Consider the following 18,170-nt stretch of genomic DNA (forward strand, 5'->3'; position numbering starts at 1 on the left):
ATAGGCATAAAGTTATGTATACTGAGTAGTAAACATTTTGTTGAAAAGTATAAATTGAGGTATGCTATTATGAATTTTTCTGAAAAATTTTACTTATTCTCATTTTTTCTTTTGTCTCTACATTTCTCATGACCTAATTTGTGTAAAGTGATTTGAAAATGTGTTTGTTATTCTATGAAAATATGTAGTGATTATGTGGATTCTACTGAATCTGCTTATATACTGCAAATGGGTAGTACTACTGGCAGAGACTAGTTTAGAGATTGTTGCTATAGTCTAAGAAAGAGGAGGCTATGAACATTAAGGTAATGGGATGAGCCTGGTGACATAGGACTTGGGGTTTGGTTGGACATGAACATGAAGGGTAAGGGGAGGCATTAAAGATTACTCTATATGTGCAAATACATGGGTGGCAGTATGAGAAACTGAGTTCGGGAATTTTGGAGAATGAAGTGGGATTTAAGGAGAGAAGCTAAGAAAATAAGTTTTAAATATATTGGTAATACATCACCTAAGGGACATCCAAGAAGTGATGGATATTATACATAGGAAGCTCTTGAGAGAGACTTTGCTTTTATGTGTGTATTTGCCATGGGCTCTGGGATAGTAATTAAAGCCACAAATCAACGAGGGAGAACCAAGAGAAGAGGAAGATTTAAAGGTAGAAGGATTGATTGGTGTTATCAAATACTAGCTCACCTAAGATCAGGAATTAAGAATTTATCAAAAAGGAGGGAAGATATTGGCCTGACAATGGCTGGTGGTGTGAGTGGGCAGGGCTAGGGCTAAGGAATGAATGGGATTTTAGAAAATAGATATTAAGTGTTGACAGTTATAAAGAAAGTTTGAGACTATGGAGAAATAGTGTTAGCAATGGAAGGTAGATAATGGGGTTAAAGAAGCCCCACCCCTTTTAAAGAGATTGGAGTAAATGTTGAATTAAAGGCGCTTGTAGAGAGTCAGGAGGGGAGGATGAGACCCAGAACTAATTTTTACCCCTTTTAACAGCGTAAGAAAACACCCATTTCTCTATTATCACCAATTGATATATTTTTTTGGATAGATAATACCTTCACATATACAGTATTCAAAAAGTACAGTAGTAGGTCTTCCTGTCTCAAGTAAACACTTAGTGCTCCTTCCTAGTCACTATGTCTGACTTATTTCATAGGTATTCTTCCAGACATTCTGTACTTGCCATTTAAAACCAAATCGAAAACCTTTATGAGATTGATAAGTTAAAGTGGTATGCAAAGGTGAATATGTTTCCATATATTTATTGGCTATTTGTAATTTTTGTGTGAATTGCCTGTTCATATCCTTTGCCCATTTTTTTTTTTAAATCTTCACCCGAGGATATGTGGGTTATTTTTTTTTTTTAAAAATTGATTTAAGAGAGAGGAAGAGAAAGAGAATAAAAAACATTGATTTGAGAGAGAAAGTATTGATCAGTTGCCCTCCTGTACGTTCCCCAACAGGGGCTTGAATCTGAAACCTGGGCATATGCCCTGACCAGGAAGCAAACCCACCACCTTTCATTGTACAGGAGGATGCTCCAACCAACTGAGCCACACTGGTCAGGGCTCCTTTGCCCATTTTTATTTTTTTATTTTATTTTATTTTATTTTTTAAATATATTTTATTGATTTTTTACAGAGAGGAAGGGAGAGAGATAGAGAGTTAGAAACATCGATGAGAGAGAAACATCGATCAGCTGCCTCCTGCACATCCCTCACTGGGGAAGTGCCCGCAACCCAGGTACATGCCCTTGACCGGAATCGAACCTGGGACCCTTCAGTCTGCAGGCCGACGCTCTATCCACTGAGCCAAACCGGTTTCGGCTCCTTTGCCCATTTTTAAATTTAGATTTTCATCTCTAATTTTGGGAGTGCTTTATTTACAAGGATGCAAACTCTTAATATGTTACAGTTTTCCCTCAGTTTTCTAAAGAATTTTAATTTTGCTGGACATTTAAATTTTCACATAGGGAAATCTATAACTTTACTTATAGATTCATTTTTACATTTAATTCTGATCTATTCAAAATTGATTTTGAATTCTGGTCAGAGATTATTTTATCCCACGTGCTTTTTGGGTGAAGTTGTTTTCCTATTCCCATCATACTCTGATCTAATTTCCTAGTACCAGGAAACAATCCTAGGGAACACAGGGACACAGGGACACAGAAAATCAGCACTGCCAGATTTTATGCCCGGGTTGGACAATCAACTGTACTGTGGGTGTTGGTGCCACCTAGTGTTAGAGATAGAAAATGAGGTCTATATGGAATACTCTATAATTGACTATATGGAATATATTTAGTTGGGCAGAGAAATTTAGTGAGTTGTGGGTATTTGTTTCAAACTAAAAACGACTTTATAACAGGATTTTGAATCTTGACACATTGTATTGAATGAAACAAATGCTTGAATCATGTTATTACAAACATTATGAAATGACCTTAAGGATTCCCCCAAACCTGTGTACTTTAATGAAAACTTAAAGGTTTTAAGGTTTCAGAGCCTAAAGACTATTACTTTTTAAATTCCAAATTAAAAATGCTTTGTCTCTTTTGGAATATCTATATATTTATTTTAGATTATAATACAAGAAGTCAACATTTTTTTAGTTCTCATTCAATAATATCACTTTCAGTTTCTCTCTATGGTTTTTAGTATTCATTTTTTAGCAACTTATGCAAAATTGTTTATAGACTCAAAAATGCTCATTTTTTTTTTTTGTGGCATTTTAACTTGTATTGTCATTCATTTTCTAGACTACAGTATTTCTCCACATCTTAAGTCACAATTCAATAGTTAATGTTGAAGTGCTATAATTTAGTCCATAGAGGGCATTATATTACAGCACATTAAACAGTGCTGTTTAATACCTTTCAGTAGTGAGACATATGTTTAGTTTCATAACTCAGGATAATTAAATTTTGAAGTAAGTTCAAAACTACTATGTAACTACAATTGTTTACTTAAAAAGTGAATGCTATTGCTGGAAGTGGAAATAACTATTTTAGCTATCAAGAATTGTACACAAGCAATTGCCAGTTTAGAGTAGTATTTTCGATCCAAATGACTGCCTTGTTCCCACTTTATTTCCTTTATCTCAACATTGTTAAGGAAACAAAGCAAAACAAAACATGAAATTTTCTGGGGTTCAGAAGAAAAGGAAAGAAAGACATGGAAAAGGAAGAATCTTGGGAAAACTGGCATGGCAGACCTTCAGCTTACATATTGCTACCTATGCCAAAATACACTTTCTAATGTCTGAAATCCTGCCACTTAGATATAGATAAAACCTCTCTCTCTCGCTCTCTCTCGCTCTCACTCTCTTTCTCTCTCTCTGGTTGTAAAGAAAAGAGTTTTTTTATTCTTTAGTAGGGATTGATATAATCATGTACATTTCCTACTGATGAGGTAAGTGCACTAAGAAAATGAGACTTTTGATTCAAGATATGAGAAGAAGAGAAACAAAGGATATAGGAAATTTTAGGGCATGGTTAGGAGTTAGGGGTATGCTTGGGGACATTTTCCTTACTAGTTTTTGTCATGCTTGGGAGAGGTACTTGGGATATGGACTTTGAGGAGTTGGAAGTTGCCAAACATGAACTTTGAACAGTTTATTTAAAAAGTTTTGTGTAAGGCTGATTTTGATTTCAGGAAAAGGAGACTATCTCCTCCCCTCCCCCTTCCCAATAATATGCAGTAGAACTTAGAATTTAAACAATTTAGAATTTATTTACTTGCACTATAAGTAAAGCACTTTTCTGTTGTCCTCTCCTTTGGAATCCTCCTTTTTAAGAGGAAATAGGTCCTGTCCCAAATAATCAAAATGCTGTTGGGATGTATCTGCTCTATTCAAAAATTATCATTGAAAATTTTTTTATTAAATATTTGAAGGCAAAATAAACGATGTTGTTTTTTTAAAAAACAAATTTATGTCCTTTATTTGCCTGTAAGTTGGGATTTAATGTGAAATAGGACCTATAAACTCTTTGTATATAAAATTTTCTCAGCTGGAAAATAATAGAACTACATAGCAAAGAACAATAATTTGTGTGTATAGGTACTTCAGATTTGAAAGGTCTTGGTTATTGCCTAGAATCAGATGGCTTAATATATGTGCTTTCTTAGATGTGTTTTAAGGGTCTTGTCCCTTATAGTTTGTCTGTTTTTTTAGCATAATACTAATCATAAATAGCGAGCACTTACATAGGGCCTACTTTTTGTCAGGCACCTGTCATAAGGCATTTTGCATAACACTAATTCATTTGATCCTCACAATAAGCATAGCCCATATAGCTTTATATTTTAACACATTTTTTTGTCTCATCAAAATTTCAAATTTAAGCATGTTCTTGCTTAGTTTACCAAACTTAAAGGAACTCTAGTTTTAAAACTTTTCTAAGAAAGAAATGGGCAGAATGTCAGTTGATTTATATGAACTAGTTTTTGCTGTAAGCTTAATAAATTGCAAAGCCCATATAAACTGAAGAAATAGATATCACTATGCAAGGTTGAATTTCCAGGGCTCCAGTTTTGCCTTTTTAATCTGCCAGGGAGTTGTTAGGTATATTTAATGTTTAGATGAATGGATATTATTACACATTCTTGCCGCCTTGGACTATTTTTTAAAATTGTCAAACCAGCCCTAACCGGTTTGGCTCAGTGGATAGAGCATCGGCCTGCAGACTGAAGGGTCCCCAGGTTCGATTCCGGTCAAGGGCATGTACCATGGTTGCGGGCACATCCCCAGTAGGAGGTGTGCAGGAGGCAGCTGATCGATGTTTCTCTCTCATCGATGTTTCTAGCTCTCTGTCCCTCTCCCTTTCTCTCTGTAAAAAATCAATAAAAAATATATATATAAAAAAATTGTCAAACCAAGTTAAATACCAGAAGATGTGAATGGTAAATACTCATATCTTAAATCTTTCCATCCCCCTCTCCTGTTTGTGTAGTAATCTCTGACTTAAAAACTCTTTGGGTGCCCTAGCCGGTTTGGGTGGATGGAGTGTCGGCCTGCAGACTGATGAGTCGCAGGTTCGATTCCAGTCAAGGGCACTTGCCTGGGTTGTGGGCTCGATCCCCTGTGGGAGGCAGCCGATCAATGATTGATTCTCTCATCATTGATATTTCTATCTCCTTCTCGCTTCCTCTCTGAAATCAATAAAAATATATTTAAAAAAGAACCTCTTTGGGTGCCATTTTTGAATGCCTTATTCTAAGGCTAAAATATTTATTGGGCTTCAGTTCTATGGGACTCATTATTAGGAAATAATATGTACTTACTGAATAGTTTGGGATATTTTCAGCTATGCTCTGACTTGGTGACAGGGTTCTCAAATATCATATTACTCAAGGGTCCAGTGAATAGTTTAAAGTTAAATATTCACTCTTAAGCTGAGAATACTGGGTTCTTTTTAAAAATAGCTTTGCTTTATGTTTGCAGTTAGGCAGATAAGGTAAAGAACGGAATCATCGATATTCAGGCCTCTTCTGATATTAAGGATTTTGGAGGGTTTTGCAGCCCACACAGTTTTATAGAAAATTCCAGGAAACATTATAACTATTTTAGGGTAGCTGCATAGTCCTGTGAAATATGTATTTTTGTACATAGGCTACATATCTTATACTTCATCAGGCATTTTAAAATATTTCAGCTGATTTTGTCATTATCGTCTCTTCTGCTTAGTCAGATGGTAGCATCTGTTGAGCAGTTATGGGACATTAGTAAAGACTAATATTCTGCTCTGGAATTAATGACAATTTTATAAAGTTGAACAAAAATTTTAGAAATTCTGTACATAGATTTATTTTTATGTATTTATCAGTAAAATTTTAGTTTAGTCTCATATTTTCTCAAGGCAGATGATATAATTAACACACAAATATTTCTCCTCAAGCTAATAGATATTTATTGAAAGATTGAGTTGGAACAGGTGATAAATTCAGAATAAGGATAGATTTGTAACTCCCTGAATTTCCTTAATTGGAGAAGAATGAAAAATACCATTGCATTAGAAAGATGAGATTGTTGAAATTGAATAAAAACTTTTTTCTATTGAGTAGCATATATTAAATAAACATAAATAACTTGACTTTATGATTCTCTACTTATACCCTCATAAGGGTGCAAATGCTGAATGCTTTGAGCCTTAATCTTAGGAGAAAGTAAAAAAGAGACTTAGCATTTCCCAGGCTTGAAATATAAGCTCTTACCGTGAGATAAAAGCTTATTTCAACTTTCCTGTCGATGTGCAAAATTGATCATTGCATCTGGAGGGCAGATCATGATTAGGTGGATGGTCAGAAGAAATATTTGAAGGACTAGGGCCTCTCTGCTTTTTAATCTTATGAATAGAAATCTTATTTGAGCCATTAAAATTATTATGCGGCAAATAATGTGTTTTTATGAATAAGCTTTGCAGTCAGTCCATGTTGTTGTTTTTCTTAACAGGTAACCACTGATTTTAGAGTTTTAAATTAAACTGAAAAGCAGCAGTATAATTTAAAACAAAACAAAAAAACTCTACATGGCCTTAAGTGTACTTCAAATACATTTATTGGTTAAATGCCAAAAAAAACCAGCCCTCTTTTTTTTCTTTTGGTAGGCTGCCCCCCTCCCCCCGCTTGCAAAAGTAGCTCCTTTTGGTGTGAGCAACAAGCAAAAGACGAGAACAATACACAGAAAGAAGGCAGTAGTGCCTGAGTATTAGTAGCCTAGTTACAGATTGCACTGCGTCAGACTGCTCCACACCCAGAAGGCGTCAGGTGACTCCAGCCCTGCTGCAGTTGTGCAGCAGAGGAGACTGCAGCCTTCGGTTGAGGAAACGGGTATTTCATGTCTCAGGGGTAGACTTTTGCAGTTACAGCGTTCCTGTTGGTATGCATAATTGATCATTGTATCTGGAGGGCAGATCGTGACGAGATGGATGGCCAGAAGAAAAATTGGAAGGACAAGGGTATATCTGCTTTTTAATCTTCTATTCAGTTGTGGTTTTTTGTTTTTTTTATGTGACTAGTAATATATTGCTAAGAATGAGCTTTACCGTTTAGATATATTTTGGATTGAAAGTGAAACCTGTGAAAGGTTTAAAAGTAAAGATTTAAAACAGCTATTTCACAAATGTGTTTTTTACATTTGGTTGTGTATGAGAAAACGGCATGCTGTTCTGTTTCACTGGCGTTTGGTTTAGTCTTCGTAGTCCTGTCTTTGATTAGGTTCTGTTTAATCCTGCACATTTTGAACAGTATGGTTTTAACACATTTCATCTGTTGGTCACGTTGGCCTGATAGATCTACATAGCTATTTTTGTATTCCATAATGACGTATTTTCTGTGACCAAGTATTTTTTTTTTTTTAAAGCTGAGTTGGTATAGTTGAAATCCTATCTGAAGGTTTATAGGTAGCAAGATACTGTGTTTGCTTGCAATAAGCCTGTTTTCTTCTGTGGGAATCTTATTGAGCATTTGAAATGACTACCAGCCTCCTTTTAATTAGATTCCATTTTTGTGTATCTTGAAATCTTTAAAATGTATACACAACAATTTGTAATGCACGTCTACATTTAAGTCACTAACCTTTGTCCTTGTAATAACCAATCATCGATCTTGATCCTCTTTCCTCCCCCTTGAAAGCCTAGATCCTTTCAAATCTCAGTGGATCGTTGTGTAAGAATTTAAGCCCATAAGTGGTGAAATGTTGACTGTAATGAATATTTAAAAAGTATTATGTAGATGATTAAATGTACCATTTTCACAAAAAGAAGGTGGTAGATTGTGTGTGTCTGACCACTTATAATAAATTATCTTAAAAATTAGTAGAGCTATTAAGTAGTCCTAATAGACTTTCCACACAGTAGTTTTTTTCTGGCCACATTAAAGTTTTATAATTTTTAGAAAATATATCCTTCTACAGTAGAATTGCTAGCAGGATTAGTAATAATGTTTCCAAAAGCAATATGTGGAGCTAATTATAATAACCCTCACAATCTCTTTTTAAAAATCTGTTTAATAAGGAAATGTGGGGGAAAGGTGAGTTTAAGATTACATTCATATTGAGATACAATTTAAAGATTAGAAAACGATACAGCTTTGGATTTTTACCTTTATGGTTTCTTTACATGTGAATTTAATAAAGAAAATAATTTTTTCATCATTCTGACCATTAGCATTACAAAGTGAAATATGAATCGATACACTAGTTTTTGCTAAGTAAATATAGTAGTGATAATGCATTAAATACAGGATTTAAAAATGGGTGAAAAGTCACATCAGGGCCTACTCTGCAACTAATAAAGCTCTATATTAATCATTTAAATCTTAGAACATTTAATAACATCATAAGTTCTTTATTTGCTGAACTAATTTAGGGATATTTTTTGACAGGAAAAATTAAGATCTAGTTTAGTCGATATTATACCATAAATTTTTAGGCACTAAATATAAAATCAAATTTACTCAAATGTCTCTAGGGAGCCTCACTTTGTATGTAAGTGTATTGGCCTAATATTTTTTAGTTCTTGTCTGTGGCTTTTTTACTTGGTAAGACTAACTTTACCTATTTCAGATTCATTGGTGAAGTTATATTTTAGTATTTTCTTTACCAGCAGTTAATTTTAATGTTGTAGATTATAGGTTATGACTTAAATGGAAATCAGTGAAAAGCTGAGGCTGACATGGATTGAGTTTTATGGAAAGTGTGTGACAGTAGAAGAAAGAACTAGATTCTAGATATATTTAAAAATATGTATTTAGGCCCATTTTTTCTACTGTCTCATCCCCCAATCCCCTTAAGCACATCTAGTCATCTAATGGAAATACAGTGGTATAACAAGTGAGAGGTACTCTGATTTCAGGGTTTAAAATCATTTGGGGTTTTTGTTTTGGTTTTTCCCCCACCGATGAACTAGTTTTTAAGACATTTTATCTTTCAGGCTCAGACCAATACTAATAATTTGTATTTTTAACATATATTTCATCTTGGATATTCTATTATTCTTAGGATACTTAAAAAATTGGAATCTACATAGTACTTGATTATTGAGGTTATATGGAAAGCATTGATTAAAACAGTCAAAAGATTTCGAAGAACTTATAATAAGGAATGGGTAGTTTTGGGGTTTGGGTGGTGTGGAAGAATGATATAACCACTGAGCATGGTATTAACTGAGACACTATATAGAACTTTCTGGGTAGGACAGAATATTTACAGGACAATAGTTGAAAAATAAGATTAATGTGATTAAATAGAAGATTTGCAAGATCTAGGTCAGGTTTCCTCAAACTTCTCTGAATATAAGAATCACGTGGTGCTTAAAAATTCAGATTCCTGTGATCATACTCAGATCTACCAAATCAGAATTTACAGGTGAAAGGCCTGGCAATCTTCATATTATGCATCCTGATCTAATTCATGTTATAATGATGAATTACAAATTTAGGAAACATCAATCTAGGCTTTCAAGTTTTCGTTCTGGTATGTTTTGATTTTGGCCAGAGTAAGACACTTACCCCTTTGGGTCTTAGTTTCCTTAGGTGTATGATTTCTAGGCTTCCAGTCTTGATGTTCTGTGGTCCTATAAAGATACTGTGTGCCAGATTGCAGAAGACATTGGGTTTTGGACTTTACCATAAAGGGAATAAAGAGCCTTTGGAAGTTTTAAAGTAGAGAGTAATAAGATATAGTAAGTTTGAAAGACTGGTTTGGGGTGCTATGTGAAATGACTTGGAGAAGAACTCAGAACAGTTAGGATGACTGTATGTACCCGAATTTAAGGCACATAGTGCCTGAGCTTGGCCTGAAATAGGAATAAAATGGAAGTGACAGATTTGAGAAAGAAGGAATACTTGACATTTGACATAGATTTGTGGGACTAGGGTGAAGGAGGCGCTCAAAGGGCAACATGAAATTTCAGTCACAGCAAAACATTGGCAATGCTAGGGCATTAGTATCTGTAGAAATAGAGCTTAAGTAGGTAGGAATAATGCCAAGCTTGGTTTTAGAAACTTCAAATATGAAGTGATGATAGAATATCTCTGAAGCTCAGAGACATGACAGCTTTAATGATAAAGAATTGGGAATTGAATACAAAGTGAGACAAATGAGGATAGGAGTACCGTACCCGTTTATCTGTGGGAATACATTCCAAGACCCCATGGATGCCTGAAACCAAGGATAGTACCAAGCCTATGGAGTACTATGTTTTTCCCTATACATTACCTATGATGAAGTTTTATTTATAAATTAGGCGCAGTAAGAGATTAACAGCAGTATCTAATAATATAAAACAATTATAACAATATACAGTAATGAAAGTTATGTAAATATGGTCACTCGTTTTAGGGGATCTCTTGCTGAAGTCCTTGTATAGGCTCAGCGCTTTCTGGCATAACACACTGCTGTCAGTCAGAACACGTGTGCTCTTCATGTCTTCCACACAGAAATGTAATGCCTTTTCTATCTTAACTGACCACTTATCACTCACTGTGGTCATAACTTTTGCATTTGAGGTATGACAACAAAACTAGCCCAAATTTATTATTACTTTTTCCACAATTTCACAGATGGAAGATTCGGTCTTACCATTGATCTTAGCAATCTTAGCATATATTTTTCTTATTAAGTTGAAAATTTTTTACTTTTTCACTTAAAGGAAGCACTTTACGGCTTCTCTTTGGCACATCCGCATTGCCGGCACCAATACTCTTATACTTTGTGGTCATTATTAAGTAATATGAGGGTTACTTGAACTAAGAATCCACAGTTGATCTGATAACTAGGACAGGTACTAAGTGACTCAAGGACTGGAGGCATATGCAACGTGGATACGCTGGACAAAGGGTTGATTCCTGTCCTGAGCAGGTGGGAGTGGAACAGCATGAGATTTCATCATGCTACTCAGAATGGTGTTCAATTTTAAACTTACTGCTTAGGTTTTGGATTTTCCATTTACTATTTCCAGGCCATGGATGGATAAGACTGGACTGCTGTGTTTGCATAGAAAGAGCTGAAGATTAATGAAGGAAAACCTAAAACCAACATTGTGTGGGTGTGAAGCACCGGAAAGATCAGGAAGTTGTAGTCAGGGCAGTAAAAGAAGCGGGATAGTGTTGTAAGGAGGAGAGAATTTTTAAGAAGGAGTGAGTGGTTAAATTCAGAGAAACTGTTTAATATGAAGACTGAGAAATGGTGCGGACTCTGTGGAATTTTAGGAATATGTGCACTGCTGTCCATTATTAGTAGTGCTTCTTGAATTTGGCTTTTAACATGCTATAGGTATGACCTTTGAGGGAAGTTTTGTAGGGTGGGGATAGAAATGTTTCTAGAATTAGAATTCAGTTTGTACCTTAAGATCTGGTAGCTTTGAACCATTTCTGGAGCATACTTCCTTGCAAAGGTGGTTGTTGGGCTCCCTGATTTTTGCTTTTGATAAGCCACTTTCCATTTCTTCGAAAGCTTAAGGTTACTGACTATATGGGTATAGGTGTACAGATACACCGACATTCAGGTAGAGGAGCAGGGGTCTTGCTGCTTGAAATAAATGCCTTCCTAACCCCTGGGAAGGCCCCCCCCCCCCAAAAAAAAAAAATGCCCGAGAAGGGAACTTTGGTGTTAACCAATTGAGAGACCTATTGATTAGAAAAAGACCCTCTACTTTCCATTCTAAACTTAGTTGAAGCCTATTGCTTAGGCATTCATCCCTTCACACAGAGTGGGTTTGTGTTGGGAGGGTAATATGGCACATTTTGTTCTGTAATCATTTTCCCCCACTAAATGGGGGAAATTCCTTTCATTTAAAAGATAGTCCACATTGTTTTAATGCTTGTAGTATTCTAAGTATGTACTACTAAACCCATACAGTTAAATATTCAAGTATGAACTATATTAAAATGAATATAATTGAATATAAATCTTGGTTTTTATTCATGATTATTTCTAAATTGCTGGGTTATAATATTTAGGCATTTGTTGCAAAACTACCCTCCAGCAAGATTGTACAAATTATTTTGAGCAATCTATGGGAGTGTCCTGAAACCTTGGCCAAGATTAAATACTAACTATGCATTTATGTTGATTTTAACTCTTTCTGAGAGAGTTGTTTTTGTCAGTTTTTAAGTGTATTACTTGATGAGAACCAGGTTTACATTTAAAAAGTAAATTTGCACATGTTTTTCCCTATATGGATAAGTAGTGAGAGCAATGGTGGAAATGGCCTCTTGGTGTTATTTACCCAAGTCTGGGTACTCTATTTCCTCACCAGGACTCCCAACTGGTTTTGCCACTAAATCCTAGTTAATATTCCAAGAGTGTTCCTCTGATTATAGCACTTAAGGGGCTTTTCTTTACTTTTCAATTAAAGCTTATACCGTCTATCTTGGACTTTTATAAGGCATTCCATGGTTTAGTGCAAACATGTCAAATGCAAAGGCTAACACGGGCCAAATAAAACAAGGCATGTAGTCTGTGGGCCGCGAGTTTGACATGCTTGTTCTAGTCCCATCTTTTATAATCCCATATCCCATTATTTTGTCTCCATCCACACGGAAGGACTTGTTCCCTAAACATGCCTGTTCTTTGCATTTGCTTCTGTTTTTTTCTCTGTGTAGAATGCCTTTTTGCCCCGTTTCATTTTGTCCAAGTTGTGCTTATCAACAGCCCAGTCCTCCCTGAGGTGTTCACTGATCCTCTCAGATGGAGGTAACCTAGTGTTCCTCAGAACTCCCATCTCTTGGTTTTCATTTTGAAGCTTTTTTAAAAATATATTTTTTTATTGATTTTAGAGAGGAAGGGATAGGGAGAGATAGAAACCTCAATGATGAGAGAGAATCATTGATCAGCTGCCTCCTGCACGCCCCACACTGGCGATCGAGCCCACAATCTGGGCACGTGCCCTGACCAGGAATTGAACTGTGACCTCCTGATTCATAGGTCCACGCTCGACTTACTGAGTCATGCCAGCAGGCTGGGCTGTAGCTTTTATTAAAGTTATTTATATGTATATCTTGGCTCTTTTTCTAGCCTGTAAATTCCTTGAAGGCAGGAACAGTGGCTTCAACAGTAGGTCTCCTTGTTGACTCTGCACAGCTTCTCAATCAAGTAAGAGGCTGAGAGCTCTGATGTTCATCCAGGTTTACTCCTGGCCTTGAACTCTGTTTGTGCATTCTTGGAAAATTTTTAAAAATGTTTTTTCAAGTGGGAGAAATAAGGAAAGGGATTTCCTACTTTATCCCTTCTTAAAGGAACAGTTAAGTAAATTAAGCAACTTTTATAAATCCAGGAGTTTTAGATTATACCTGCAGACAAGTCATTTTACCAGTCTTTTTTTTTTCTTTCTAATGTTCTCATTTCATAGGTAAGGAACCCAAGAAAACTAGAGAGATTATTTGCTCAGGACCACATAGCTTGTGACACAGGGCTGTTGTTTTTTTTTTTTACAATTTATATTTGTACTTGAACAACTGAAGATAAAAGCTAATGACCCATGTTTTGATATTTTATTCATTAATAGTTGTGGCATCTTATTGAGCATGGTATATATTTCTTTTTGTATGATCTTCACTCTACAATAAAAGAGGCAGTAGTCTATTACACAAGCCATGAAAGAAGGTAGGTGTTAGTTGTTTAGTGTTGTCAAAAGGTTAAGCCTAGTGGGAACCCTGTGGGCCAGGAGTATAATTTCTCTTCGTCCTTAGGGATTGGATTACATGCTTGAATGTAGGAAAAATATTTAAGCGGTGAATAGAATTCTTATTCTGGTCTGTAGGTATCCCCTACATCACCTTTTTATTTATTGAGTTAATTCCACCTCTTGCTAGAATTTAGGCTAAAGGATGTTACTAAATTTAAGTTAGCCAGTGCTCCTCTTTGCATCTTTGGAGCAGTATTCTGAGACCACATTTTATTTTTCTGTGTTACCATGGATAATGCTGACTTACGTTACTTGGTGTGTTGTGTCTGTATGGGGGGTGGAGGTGGGCATTATAAAATGTGTAAATATATCTATTTAAATCTACTTCATGGCTTTCACATTTTAATCCAATCACCTCTTCGGCATTTATGTAAGGTGTTGATAGACACTGAAATACTATTGTCTCTCCTTAAATACTCTATCATCACTATATTGTACTATGTAGCATTTACCTAAAGAGCTCAGAGTAAGTGAAAGATTAAAAAATATCAAATATGAATGATATCCCTGCAAATCTATTGTTAAGAATTTGACAATGAGGGAAATTTAGGAATTTCTACTCTCAGACTCTAGATTTGCTAAAATTCTGACTTTCCATAAAAATGAGAGGAATTATAGCTGTTCTTTGTTATATACACTTATTTGTGTATTTTTAATCTAAAATGTAGATTATTCTGGTCAATGATATGAAGAGAGATATTACCTTGTTTATCTGTACTATTAGCCATTTACTCAGTGAGCATTTATTTTTGAGTGTGTACAACCAAACTAGTTTCCCTATTAATGAAGTTCATTCTTTTTTTTGTGTTAGTAATTTGCTTTGAGTCCCCCTCCCTTCCAGTTTATTAAGCTTGTCAAGTTTCTAGAGTTACAGAACAATGTTTTCTATTTAATTTCTATTAGTAGAAAATAGGATTTTGAGCAAGGTCTGGTGCTCATTTCTTGTAATGCTTGGATACCAACAAGAAGTAAAATTACACCATAGTATGTTATGCATTGAACCAATGTGTACTCTAATTTTAGGCATTCATTTGTCTGAGTCTTGGCTCAATTCTAGTAATTTAAAATAAACAACCACATGCTTATCAAAATTTATCAGAAATACAGATTTTGTATAAGAAGAGTCCTTACTGTGACATCCATCAAAACTGAAGATTGTTAAAGTCTGTGCAGGTAGGGAGAACCATTGGCTCAAAATATGTGTAAATAATGTGCTTAGAGAGAGCATATTTATTTAGCTTTACCTTAGAGAAAGTGGAATTTGCTACATATATGAATTTTCCTGTGCAGGGAAAATTATTTTTTGAGATTGGAAGTGGAAGGTTAGAATTATTTTTTGTTGTAATTTTTTTGTCCTCTTAATAATAAAGCTGGAAATAGAATCAATAGGATTAAAGGAGGTATTGAAAACTATATGAAGTAATTTAGTATATTGGTGAATTTAATTAACTTATAAATGAGGCATGTGTGGTAACTTCACAGTTTTCTACTCAGAGAAGTTTGGTTATCCTTAGAAGCAACTAAAAACCACAGGTAGTTTTTACCTTTATGTCATGTATTGAAACATTTTCTACTTAAAGACAGTGTAGGGGAAAAAAGACTACTTGAAGCAAACTCATTTCATAGCTAATAAAGGATTTGATAAAGACTTACCTTGAAACAAAACCAACAGCTATGAAAACAAGTTTTAGTTTATTCTTAATGAAACAGGGTGTAATCACAGCTGTAGATAAGTTCTTAGAATGAAGTGAGGATAAATCAAGTTTTGGGGCTTGTAGTGTGTGTAAATTTTACCACAGAATTATTTGGTAGTACAAAATGGCATCTTTTACTTCATGGTTGAATTTCTCAGTGGATCATATAGGATGTCCCTTTACAGAAAGTGTTCAAGGGTTTTATTAACTTTCTTAGTGGCTTCTCTTAATCTTTTGAGGTCAGATGATCTGGTTGAAGTGTCTATTGGATCTTTTTTGGAGTAATTCTCCAATATCACTCATAATATCACACTCATAAAATCCTGCATTATTAGAAAGATTTTCAATTTTGCATTGTGGTTGATTTGTGTTGTTTTATCTGGATATAGTTTCCAATTTTTATTTTCAAAGTGAGACCATTTAGATAGCTTCTAGGAATCATTTTGCAATTTAAACAGAACATGATTTATTATCATTGAACCTATATTACTGGAATTGTATATGTATATAACTCTGCTCACGATGTTAGTAAATTGCTTCTCCTCCAATTGATATTGAAATACTATTTGGATCCTCAGGTAGGATAAAAAGCAAACTTAAGAACTGACATACACTTTTAAATACAAAATGTGGTATGATGGAAAAAATAAGACCTTCATGATCAGACTGAATTTCAATCTGTAAGCCTGCACAATTTATTTAATAATACTTCTAAGTCCCAGTTGTCTCGTGTATAGCAGATAATAAATACTTTATAGAGTTGTTGTGATTAATGGTAATGCATACAAAGTACTTGCACAGTTCCTTGCTCAGAATAGGGAATTACTAAATTATTATAGAAAACTCAAGTATAGAATTTATGCTAGTTTTACATAAAATGATTTTTCCTTAGATGTGTGGTGGTTGAAATTGACCAATATACTGTAATGTTGTCAGGATTAAGGCAGGAAAGATTTAGTGATGAAAGAGACAGGATCTGAAATTGTGTGTGTATCTTTCAAAAACTCTAGTTACAGGAAGAAAAGAAAGCCAGGAGAGATGCTGGTTTGCCAGGTATTTGATTAAGGTACTTTGTAGCAATACTAGGTATCCATCTATCTGATACTTGCTAACTAAAACCAAGTTAGCAGTCCTTTCAGAGAAAGTTGAATTCACCGTAAAAAAAAAAAAAAAAAAAAAAAAAAAATCAGAGCTTAGTTAAGCATTGCATTTAATATTCGATTGCCCTGCTTGACTTTATCTCTTGAAATATCACCTTTATTTCCACATATGACATTTCCTTTCAGTTTAAACTACCTTGTTAGGAGGTTATCGTTTTCCTAATTTTACACACGGGGAAACTAAGTTCAGTCATCTAATCAGGCATGCTGATGGAAATGGAAGAAAGTTAAGCTCCCACTCTGCACAGATCTTTTTCTGGACCATCACCTGTTATTTATTAGCCAAGTGAATGCTTACTATGTGGAAGTAAAAGCTTACTATGTAGTGCTAAATGATTGACTCTGAATTTTTGTCACTTTTCTTAGCAGTTGAGAAGAATTTGATTAAGGATTGTGATTTCTAATTAATACATAATTATTTATTATTAAGATTATGATTGTGAAAAATAGCAACTAACATTTTAATATTCTAATTTTAATATTTGTTTATTAATTTTCCTATTTAACTGCCTTACTCATTGTTCACCTGACTCTGTTAAAGAGAACTTAATATTTGCTTTTGTTTAAGAGGTAGGTATTTTTCTAGAACCATTCCTTCCCAGTATTATTGTGACCAGCTACTAGTTCAACTTTTTCTCCCGATAGACAAAAGATTTTAAAGTTGAAACCTGACTTCAGGCTATTCAAGGAAAGAGATTCAGTAAGAATTTGATTTGAGGCAAAATGTAATTGGATGACTTCTGCATGTACTAGCACTATTTTTAGCTATGACAGATGATAGTTTATGATTACCAGATGTAGACAACTTTTCTAACTCTTTGCTGGGCCAGAAGTTTTTATTTTGAAGGAAGGATTGCAGTGCACTCAATTATTTTAAATTAAAATTTTAGTTGGTAAAAGATGGTACAGCCCTAACCTGTTTGGCTCAGTGGATAGAGCGTTGGCCTGCGGACTCAAGGGTCCCAGGTTCGATTCCAGTCAAGGGCATGTACCTTGGTTGCAGGCACATCCCCAGTAGGAAGTGTGCAGGAGGCAGCTGATGATGCTTCTCGCTTATCAGTGTTTCTAACTCTCTATCCCTCTCCCTTCCTCTCTGTAAAAAAAATCAATAAAATATATATTAAAAAAAAGATGGTACAGCTCTGTGCATGGCACATCACAAAAATATTATTCACATTTTGAAAATGAGTAGACAATCACTTTTTTCTAAATGACAAAAATTTAATTGCTCAGCATTATTTTAGTAATTCGTAAGTATTGCCCACAGCTGTTAAGAGGAAAGACTATTGCTAAATTAATCTTAGATCTTTAAAAGTATATTTCATGAGCATTTTATATAAAAGTAAAGTAGCATTAGGTTACTGTGCATGATTAATGCTTATTCTGCAGTACAGGAGACCTGAGGAACCATGAAAGGTTATGCTATCCTTTTACAAGCCCTGTATCTTAATTTTGGTTTCTCAAGAATAAAGAGGCCATTAAACTCTTCATTCATAAACAGAACTAGTAAAGGGATTACAGAGGATCCCAAAGTTAGCATTTTAGTGACCCAACAGTTTCTTTATTTAAAGATGTCCATTATTTTAATTTGAAAATATTATAGTCTTTAATTAA

General features: G+C 34.7%; 1 protein-coding gene across 5 annotated transcripts in view; it reads left to right on the plus strand.

The window, feature by feature from the left end:
• The window catches only part of RTN4 (reticulon 4), a 56,297-nt gene that overhangs the window by 20,745 nt on the left and 17,382 nt on the right, over positions 1 to 18,170 (plus strand). Inside the window, exon 1 of one of the 5 annotated variants that reach the window (XM_036334551.1) lies at positions 6,787 to 6,973. The exons of the other annotated variants lie outside the window; for them this stretch is intronic. Coding sequence (XP_036190444.1) covers positions 6,940 to 6,973 — 34 coding nt within the window. The 5' untranslated portion in view covers positions 6,787 to 6,939. Of the gene's footprint in view, positions 1 to 6,786; positions 6,974 to 18,170 lie in introns of those variants that run through there. 5 annotated transcript variants of the gene reach the window in all.

The sequence above is a fragment of the Myotis myotis genome, unplaced genomic scaffold, assembly GCF_014108235.1.
Source record: "Myotis myotis isolate mMyoMyo1 unplaced genomic scaffold, mMyoMyo1.p scaffold_m19_p_14, whole genome shotgun sequence".
Classification (NCBI taxonomy): Eukaryota; Metazoa; Chordata; class Mammalia; order Chiroptera; family Vespertilionidae; genus Myotis; species Myotis myotis.